At 38.9% G+C, this 10,124-nt stretch overlaps 1 protein-coding gene across 1 annotated transcript; it reads right to left on the reverse strand.

Annotated features, from left to right (window-relative positions):
- Positions 1-8,862: 8,862 nt before the first annotated feature.
- On the reverse strand, positions 8,863-9,795 carry LOC139891559 (uncharacterized protein At3g28850-like). The gene has a single exon (XM_071874532.1). The coding sequence runs from the start codon at positions 9,793-9,795 to the stop codon at positions 8,863-8,865; it is 933 nt and encodes a 310-aa protein (XP_071730633.1).
- Positions 9,796-10,124: the final 329 nt, after the last annotated feature.

Consider the following 10,124-nt stretch of genomic DNA (forward strand, 5'->3'; position numbering starts at 1 on the left):
GGGGATTTCCCACTTGCTGATAGCTTCGATCTTTGCAGGATAAACTTTGATACCTTGATCGCTCACAACGTAACCCAAAAATTGGACTTCCTTCAACCAAAACTCACACTTGGAGAATTTTGCATAAAGTTGCTCTTGTCTCAAGAGTTCCATCACTAGGCGAAGATGTTGTTCATGTTCTTCTTCGCTTTTGGAGTAGATGAGGATATCATCTATGAAGACGATAACGAACTTATCCAGGTATGGCTTGCATACACGATTCATGAGGTTCATGAATACGGCAGGTGCGTTGGTTAAACCGAATGGCATCACGAGAAACTCATAATGACCATAACGAGTTCTGAATGCAGTCTTTATCACGTCACTCTCTTTCACCCTCAACTGATGATAACCGGATCGCAAATCGATCTTAGAGTAAACGCTTGATCCTTGCAGCTAATCGAAAAGATCATCAATTTGGGGAAGGGGATACCGATTCTTGATCGTCAATTTGTTGAGTTCACGGTAGTCGATACACATGCGGAATGATCCATCCTTCTTTTTCACAAATAAAACAGGTGCGCCCCAAGACGAGAAACTTGGTTGGACAAATCTACGGTCTAGCAGTTCTTGTAATTGGCTCTGCAACTCTTGCATCTCGGAAGGTGTGAGTCGATAAGGTGCGCGAGCTACAGGTGCAGCTCCTGGCACTAAATCGATCTGAAACTCTACTGCTCTCAGTGGCGGTAATCCAGGCAATTCTTCCGGAAAGACATCGGAAAATTTGTTCACAATTCGTAAGTCATCCACACTCTTCACCTCGGTTTCTAATGTTTTCACATGTGCTAGAACAGCAAGACGTCCTTTCTTCATGATCTTTTGCACTTTCATGCAACTAATGAGATTCAGTTTTGATCTACATCTCTCTCCGTAAATAATCAGTGGCTCACCGTCTCCGTGCGGTATACGAAGAGCTTTATCTCCACATATAATGTCAGCCCTTATCTTGGTCAACCAGTCCATACCGACAATAGCTTCCCAACTTAATGGGTATCAAGTCAATCTCGAAATCCACACCAGCTATATTGATAATAGCTCCTCGGCTAACTTGGTCAACTTTCTCAAGTTTTCCATTGGCTACCTCTACAAGCATACTCTCCTTTAAAGGAACTAACTACCAGTTTATCTTAGAGCAAAAGTGTCTACATACATAACTTCTATCGGCACCAGTATCAAACAGAATAGAAGCTAATAGATTATTGATAGTGAATATACCTGTAAACAAGTCGGGGTTCTCATGGGCATCCCTTGCGTTTACGTTGAAAGCTCTGCCACGCGATGGTCCGCCGTCCTTTCGCTTGTTGGGACACTCATTTCTGAAGTGGCTCGTCTGTCCGCATTCATAGCACTTTCTCGGTCCAGTAGCGTTTGTCTTCATATTCAGGGTGGTGATCTTGCAGTCTTTGCCAATATGCCCAGTCCTTTTACATTTTTCGCAGACCACGTTGCAGTACCCGGTGTGATGCTTGTAGCATCTCTTGCACTGCGGCATACTACCCTTGTAGTTAGAGTTCGAGCTAGTGTTCTTGTTGGGGTTGTTTCCCTTGAAACCTTCATGTCGCTTAGCTGGGTTTTAATCATAGACTCTCCTCTTGTTGTTGTCCCACTTACGCTTCTCACTACTACCCGATTCGGATTTTGCCTTTTCTGGTTCATCGCTGATAATTTGGTTTATTAAGGTGTGCGCCATGCGCATTGCTTCCGGGACATTAGCTGGCTTAGAAGAGGTGACATTTCCCTTAATGGACTTAGGAAGTCCCCACAAGTACCTTTCCATGCGCTTAAACACCGGGGTAACCATCGTGGGACACATCAGAGCTAATTCCAGATACCTACGGTTGTAACCATCAAGATCGTTTCCTACCACTTTCAGTCCCCAAAACTCAGTTTCCATCTTCTGTATCTCTGTCCTGGGGGACTACTCTTCAATCATAGCCCCCTTAAATTCCTCCCATGGGGTAGCATACGTCTCATCGATACCCTTTGCTTGAGCCAGTGTGTTCCACCAGGTTAGTGCGCCGTCTGACAGCGTACAAGAAGCATACTTTGTTTTGTTCATCTCTGAGCAGTTGCTTACACGGAACACCGATTCTAATTTCTCAAACCACCTAGTGAGACCAACTGGACCCTCAGTACCACTAAAGTTGTGGGGCTTGCAGCTTTGAAATTCCTTATAAGTACACCCATTACGAATAGGCTGGTTAACTGGTGGGGCTTGGGGGTTCATTTCCGCTAAAGCTGCGGCTACTCGTTCAGTGATCATTTCTTCGATATGTGCTGCTGTGGGCGTTGATCTTCCGTTGGCCATTGATGTTCTAAACAAAAATTTTGACTCAAGTCAAAATCCAGTATTCAGATAATAGTACAGTATATGGTAACCAACATGGAATCAACACAACACATGCTAATTAAGTAACGCAAATAGATTCAGATACCACATAATCATCATATAGTAACGTAAATAGAACACCGTGCAAGAATTAAACAACACAAAGTTCCATTCATTAATAAAAAGTTGCATACACTCGCATAAGGTTCTTACAATACATAAGTAAAACATAAAACTACAACAGAGATTACATAAAGAAATCTAATACAAAAAGCCCTATGGTGACGGTGGGTAAAGGATGTCCATCATGTGGGACACCTGGTCCTCGAGCTCAGTTACCCGAGCACGGAGGATATCCACCTCCCTCGTCAGTTCCTCGATAGAGGGAGGGGCTGGTGGAGCAGGCGGTGCTGATGGTGCAGGTGGTGCCGGTGGTGCAAATGATGCTGGTGGAGCGGGTGGTGCAGACGGTCCGGCACCAGAAGTAGATGCTACGTATCGGGGAGCCTTACGTATGAATGGATCAGCAGGATACGGCACAAGCCACTTACGGGCGGTAACTCCAACCTTCAGTCCACGTGCGTTAACGAACGACCTACCTCCGTTAACCCTTGGAATAACAGTACCGTCGAAACGATACCGCTTCTTCGGCGGGGTGGAGGGTGGCTGCACGGGTGCCTCTTCAGGGTCCTCGTCGGAATCATCATCGCTGGAATCGTCGGATGTGAGTCGTCGGATGATGAGTCGTCGGATGATGAGTCATCAGAATCATGTGGAGGTGGCTCTGCTCATCCGGTGGTCATCAGTCGGTATCTGCAGGGTGGAATCAGCACGACACGCCCATCAGGAAGGCGTCGGCACCAATGGTTATGCTCATTACTGAACGGAACGTCCCCATATCCCCCAGGAATCACAGCACCACCGGAATGGTGTTGTGGCTCCGAGGGTCCTGGGATGAGTGGAGCTGGAATCTCCGGTGGATCCTCATGTCCGTCTGAGATGATCACTGGGTCGGGTGCATGGCTACTGGCTCCGGAGGGCGAAGCGCCAGAGTCACTGGAAGGTAAAGAGGACGGGATCTGTGAATCGGCAACAATGGCAGGCGATGTGGCGGATGAGTCTGAGTCGCTCTCCAAAATGATAACAGGCGGGACATCTGACATCTGAACAAGGAAAAATAACTTTTTCCATGTCAGTAAGTCATAAAGCAAGCACGTATTAGGCAAAGTAACTACGACAGTCTAGATCATCTATAGCAGTAAGTAGCATGGCAATAACGACAAGTATCATGCAATCGAAAGCAGATAATAGCATGCAGTAGTGAAAGCAAGTAACAGCATACGGCATATAGCAGTAAAAGTAAGCAGCAGTATGCAGCAAGTTCAGCAGAAACAAGTAAACTAGCAAGTTGTAGATTAGTCCTATTAGTGAATCCTACTCGGTCCGGTCTAGACTCACTAATGCAACCTAATTCCCTACAACCAATGCTCTGATACCAAATGTGATGCCCCGTATAAACCATCGTGTACGAATCATCAACAACAGGATCATTACAAGGTCAAATACTATATGCTGTTTCAAAAAAAGTTTGCATTCATGAATAAAGGTGATGTCTTAACCAACATCAAATGTCTTACAACAAAAGTATGCTTCAGTGAACAGAAGCAATTAGTAATAGTACGTGACCCAATGGTCGTTACAAATCATTGTTTCAAAAGGTAACATAGTTTGAATGCAAATAAAATGTTTCATGCGGTGAAAACTCTAACTAGCGCAGCGGGTGTCTACAAAGCATGAGTAGTACAGCGGAAGCAAGCAAACCTTAAGCACCTGAGAAAAACATGTTTAAAAACGTCAACACAAAGGTTGGTGAGCTATAGTTTAAGTATAACAGTAATGTAAGGTAGGCCACGAGATTTCAGTGCTTCAACAGCGTTTCAAAACAGTATGAAAAGTTTATGTTTAACCGTGGGCACTTTGTAACTAACTTAACGTTTATCACCCCCTAAAAGTACACTTGACGAGTGCGTATGTTTACGAAGTATTAAACACCCGTTAAATGCTAGCGCTATTAGCCCGAGTGGGGATGTCAAACCCTATGGATCCATATCTAAGATTCGCGTTCACCGGTTCAAAGACCAATGACTAAACGTTACCGAGCTAAGGGAAAAGTTTATGCCGTTGTATAACCCACACATATGTAAAGTTTAAGTACTCGTGCCTAGTATGTAAAACGTAAAATGTGCATGTATTCTCAGTTCCCAAAATAGTTAAAGTAAAAATGGATGCTATAACTCACAGTGGAAAGTAGTAAAAGTCGATACGCTGAAAGGTAAGCAAAGTGGTTGGTCCGAAAAGTCCTCAACCTAAGTCAAAAGTTACTAAGTCAGTAAATCGTTCCCAAAGGTTTAAAAGTATGTAAATTAGGTCTTAAGTACCATCATCATTCATCATTAAACAAAAAGTGTAAAGTAAGTTTTAAGTCAAGACTAGCTTTTAAAACAAGGGCTGAATTCGTTCAGTCACTACGACCTCTATACAAACTAAAATGAGGTGAGGCCAGTGGCCATGGCTCTGTATATGAGTCCCCTAGAGGCTGACCAATTTCCAGAACCAAACTCGTCTTTGTTTGACCGTGGTGACGGTTTAAGTGCGAGTAGGTCAGAAATTTCAGCACAACGTTAATAGGGTGTAGTGACTTTCGGGAGGCCATAGATCCTAAACCGTAACTCGGATTAAGACGAGGTCTAAACGGAAAATCATCTACTAGAACCGAACTAATTAAAAATCAACTTTCCAGTAGCCCAGGTATTCTGATCAGACCCGAAAAATAGTAGGTTAAGTGTTCCGGTGGGTTCTTGGTGCTCGATGCTCATCACGGTTCTCATCCTTGATGCTTATAGCTTCAAGTGTACAACTCGTTGATGTGTTTGCATCATCTTAACCAAGGTTTGACCATCATAACACTAGTGTAAGTCTAAGATATGTAGCACAACTCACTTAAGAGTTGTATGTAGTTTGATGAACCAAAGTTACATCAAGATCTTAGATCCGACACATACATGAGTTACAAAAGTAATATTAAGCTATAAACTTGAAAGTAAACTAAATAATCAAGATCATAAATTGTAGAACTTAGATCTTAGCTAGATCTTAAAGATCCTAGACTGGAAAGTCTAGATCTAGTGTTCTTAAGTTAGATCCTAAGTTACAAAACTTGGATCTACACTTTTAATGAAACCATAAGTTATGAAACTTAGATTTTCAACTTGAAAAATGTATGTAAGCTTGTAAGCTCTTATTTACAACAAAATTAGAAGACCATAAGTTATATAAACTTAGATCCAACATAAGTATATGAAGTTATAACTAGAAAGTTATACTTCCATGTTCTTTGAACTTACAAAGTTAACTTTGGTTCAAGAAAAATGAGATCAAGATTAACTAGTAATACTTGACCAAAATAACAACATCACAAACTTTAAAGTACTTACAAAAGAAGGAAAATAAACTAAAGTACATGTATTATGTTCATGTTTTGTTTCATACTTAGGAAGATTCAAATCAAAGTTTGAATCTTAGGATTTAAGTCTACAAACATGAACACAAGTATGAATATGAAACTTATGAACTTTAAATCTTGAAAACATTAATTGTAAAACCATAAACTAGAAAGTTTAGGTTCTTGTTTGTTCTTGAAATAACAAGATAATATGAAGAATAAACTAGATAGTTTGATTCTTACAACTAGTGAGTAACAAACAACAAACAACAAGTAACTTAAACAACAACAAAGAACAAGTATTAAAACAAGCAAATGATGATGATGATGTATGTATATGTTCGGTTTTTGAAGAGAAAAAGAAGAGAAATGAAGCCTTGTAACTTACAATATTTGAGAGAAAAAGATGAGAGAAAAAGTGGTGTAAGTGTGTGTGAGTAAAATGGAGTGAATACTAGCTTATAAGTTAACAAAAATAAAAAGTTTTGAATCCTCCCTTGTACCCATCAAAGCCGACGGTCAAGCCCCCCCCCCCCCCCCCCCCCCCAAAAGAAGTAAAGTCCAAATCTACTTTCTTGTGTTGGAGTATGGTGTGAGCTAGAAGAAGAAATAAAGCTAAATGGTTATGGGAACAAGGTGTAAATGTGTAAGTAACTAGATTCCTCATGACTAATTATTCCTTGATTAAGCTTAAACATCATTAACATAATGTTGGGCTAATTAGTCAATTAAGAAAGTAGGGTGGGCTTCCATGTCCATGTACATTAATAAAAGCCCAAGTCTAAATAAATAGCAAATTAAATAAACAAAGCCCACGTAATTAACTAGTAACCTTAGTTAATTAAAATGATTAATAATAAATAATCATGAATGTAAATAATATTCGAAAATATTATTCGTGAAACGTACGTGTGTCACAAAGACAAAGCGGGCATGTAAAGTCGAATACGGTAACAAGTAAATGTAATAAAATACATTCATTAAAGTGCAAGTATTAATAATAAATTATTAATAATTAAACGTTGGAAAATTCAGGGTCGTTACATTTATCCCTTCCAATTCACTATTGGTATAACTCAATTAAACAAGTATTAATCTTTATCAAGTTTTCATCTAACTCACATAGACATAAGTTCTTAAATTTATCAAAAACGTCATCTTGGGCACTTTCATGTAAATTATAGTCTTTATTCCTAACTAGATTAACACTAAGTGGATTTAGAACAAATTATCAACTCACAATAATAAGTCTTACAATAACTAAAATCGATAAATTTACATTAAACGATAACTTGAATAATTCAATAAATCATAAATCCAAAGACTTTATCAATACAAATCATGAATCACAATAATACTTGAATGAAATTATAAATACACAATTGTTCAGTGGAAGGAATAAATAAGAAACTTAGCTGAACATATTGGTGATGATGAACATGATGAATGGATGATGAAGCATGAAAAACAAGCCTTTGATCCTTGAAAAAATGTGAATTTAGATGTTAGGATTAGGGTTTATAGCTCCAAAACTGAGGTAAAAAGTCCCCCAATTCGTGGCCTAAGGGTTTGGTATCTATAGATGTAACAAAACTAGTTCCCAAAGTCAAAAACCCTTAAAATTCGACTTCCACCGTAAATTGCTGTGTTTTTACCGAATATTGCGGTCACGTCGCAGAACTGCGGCCACATTGTGTTTTTTTTACCTTTTTCCAGATGGCATCGCAAATTGCGGCCAAAGCATTGCAAACGGTCTCCTACAAAAATATAACTTGTAGATATCTGAAATACGAACGTCTGGTAATTTGATTCACCTTAAACGGGGGTCGTATGCTCAAGTTATGGCCAAAACTGTAACAGCGCGCGTGAGACAACTTTTTCTGCATTTTCAGCATCTTTTAACTTTTTTTCGCGCAATCTTCTTCAATACTTGATATACATGAAAACTCATAAAAACACTTCGTTTCGACCATTAAATTCACATAAAACCCTTGTCATTAATAACCATTCCGAGCATAAATTAGGGACCGATCAGTCCCTACCCCCAACACGCCACTCAACAAGCAACACCATTATTCACCAATTTACCAATTTACCAGTATGCTCACCACGCACCCCACTCGTTAGCACCCCACCCGTTAACACGTCACTTTTCTCCGTCATGGTTGAAAATGATCTAAATGTTCACACAAATAATATGCATATGTAGATTGTATGTACATGAATAAGTCTTTAATTTGTTAATAAGTCTTTTTTTTTTTCCGATCTTCTGTAAGACCACTTCTAATGATGTCTGTGATATTACGGACATATCACAGACAGTTTATGCATTTTTTGGCCAAAAGTGTAATCTGCTTGTGACTAGGTAATGTCAGTTTCTGAGATTTTTTTAACCGTTGTGTTAGTTTTTGTGTTAAATATTAAGTAGGGTGATGTGGTAAAATTTGATTAAAAATAAATTAATTATAAGAAATATATATTATAAAATCAGAAAAATCAGTGATTGGTTGAAGGAGGAAGTGACATTTTACTAACACCTCTGACTGACGCCCTCTTAGACTCCGTCAATTTACGGAGTGTTAAGCAGTCTAACGAGTCTTATGTTTAGTAGTAGAGTTGTTTTCCTTATTTTCTAGTAGTGAGTACGGAGTAGCATTGTGTTATTTGGGTCTATAAATAACTGTTGCAACCATTGATGATTATCTATCAAACCAGATACATACACAATTGGTTGCCAAATTCCTGTTAATTTTCTGGTATCACTTTCATTTCACAACTGAAGCACAAACACAGTAGTAGCTAAATAGAGATTAAATGCATATGTTAGAGTAATCTAAATTCTAACAAGAGATGCTGCAAGATAAAAGGCAGAACTACAACAAGCATAAATGAAAACACAAATTGGTTGAACAAATACTACTACCTAAATTTTATTTATAGTTTGTCATCATAATATTTTCAAGGATAATACGAACCACTAACCGACGCCTGATCAACTACAAACAGGGCAACGAACGAGTCCGTTTTCATTACAATCAGTACATTTCACATTCACTATTTTCTCTAATTGTTCTTCATCATCAATCTGTTTCAAAACCTTAACCATCTTACAACTTCCATTACAACCATTACATGGCAAGAATCTTGCACCACCACAAACTTCACAAACATACCCTGCTTTCAATTTAGGCAAACCTTCAAGCAAATGACCTAAATACCCTTCTTCAACTATCCTCAAAAGTTCATCAGATCCACCTATATACCTTCCTTTTACAAACACTCTAGGAGGGACTAATTCAAGTTTCTCTTTTTCCTTCATTAACTCCCAAAGCTCGTCTCGAAAACCTCGATCCATCGATATATCTCGCTCACAATAAAACACCCCAAACCCCTCAAGCACAGCCCTAACTGCATTACAAGCCTCAAAAGTCTTTCTAACCCCTCTCAATGAAGTTGTATAAATCACAACTTTATTTTCCCCTTTGGGTGGACAAATCGATTCAAACCCATCAAGATAACCCGGTTTAGAAACATGGGTTTTAATCAAGTTTTGATTTTTATGATTAGGGTTTGAGTTTTCTGAATCTTTATCAAGTAGGGCATACCTAAAAGGTGATGGCTTTGAGGGTTGTGGTGAAAACTTGAAACTTTCTTGAAAGTTTGAATCTTTATCAAGTCCAGCCATTAGTTCCCATGAGTTAATGACTTCTGGGCTTTGTTCGGATCTTGGGTCGGGTAAAATTGAACCGAGGGTGAATCGAGGTGGTGGGGTTGGGGGTATCGTAGTTGGGGAAGATGATGGGTCTAGGGTTAAGAGACCATAAGTAGTGGAAGTTAGAGACACAATGTGGTGGCCCAATGAAGAGCTACCAATTTGGGTGAAATCATCATCTTGGTTTAGTAAATTTGATGAAACACAACCCATTTTGTTCGATTTAGAAAAATGTATATAGATCTATAATTTTGTTGCAGGAATAAGTTTTGGGGGAGAAGAGTTTGACCAGAGATTTTGTGGGTTGAATATGAAAATGGTTATTATTAATCTAATTGAATATTTCAAATATGGGTTTGATGCTTGGTTTTAGCGCCTGAATTTTTATTTAATATTTGAATGTGAAATTGAAGGTTTGTTGCTGTCATCTTCCTAGTTTTGGGCCGCATCATATTATGTTTTGGAATGAACAATAATAATCTACTCGTAAAATTTAATAAGCAAATTCCTAAATCCTAATGAAAGTCTTTAATGTTACGGAA

The sequence above is a fragment of the Rutidosis leptorrhynchoides genome, chromosome 2 (assembly GCF_046630445.1).
Source record: "Rutidosis leptorrhynchoides isolate AG116_Rl617_1_P2 chromosome 2, CSIRO_AGI_Rlap_v1, whole genome shotgun sequence".
NCBI lineage: Eukaryota > Viridiplantae > Streptophyta > Magnoliopsida > Asterales > Asteraceae > Rutidosis > Rutidosis leptorrhynchoides.

What these genes read in the sequence shown, in the direction of transcription:
- LOC139891559 (XM_071874532.1), bottom strand. Translation starts at nt 9,795, where the DNA reads ATGGGTTGTGTTTCATCAAATTTACTAAACCAAGATGATGATTTCACC.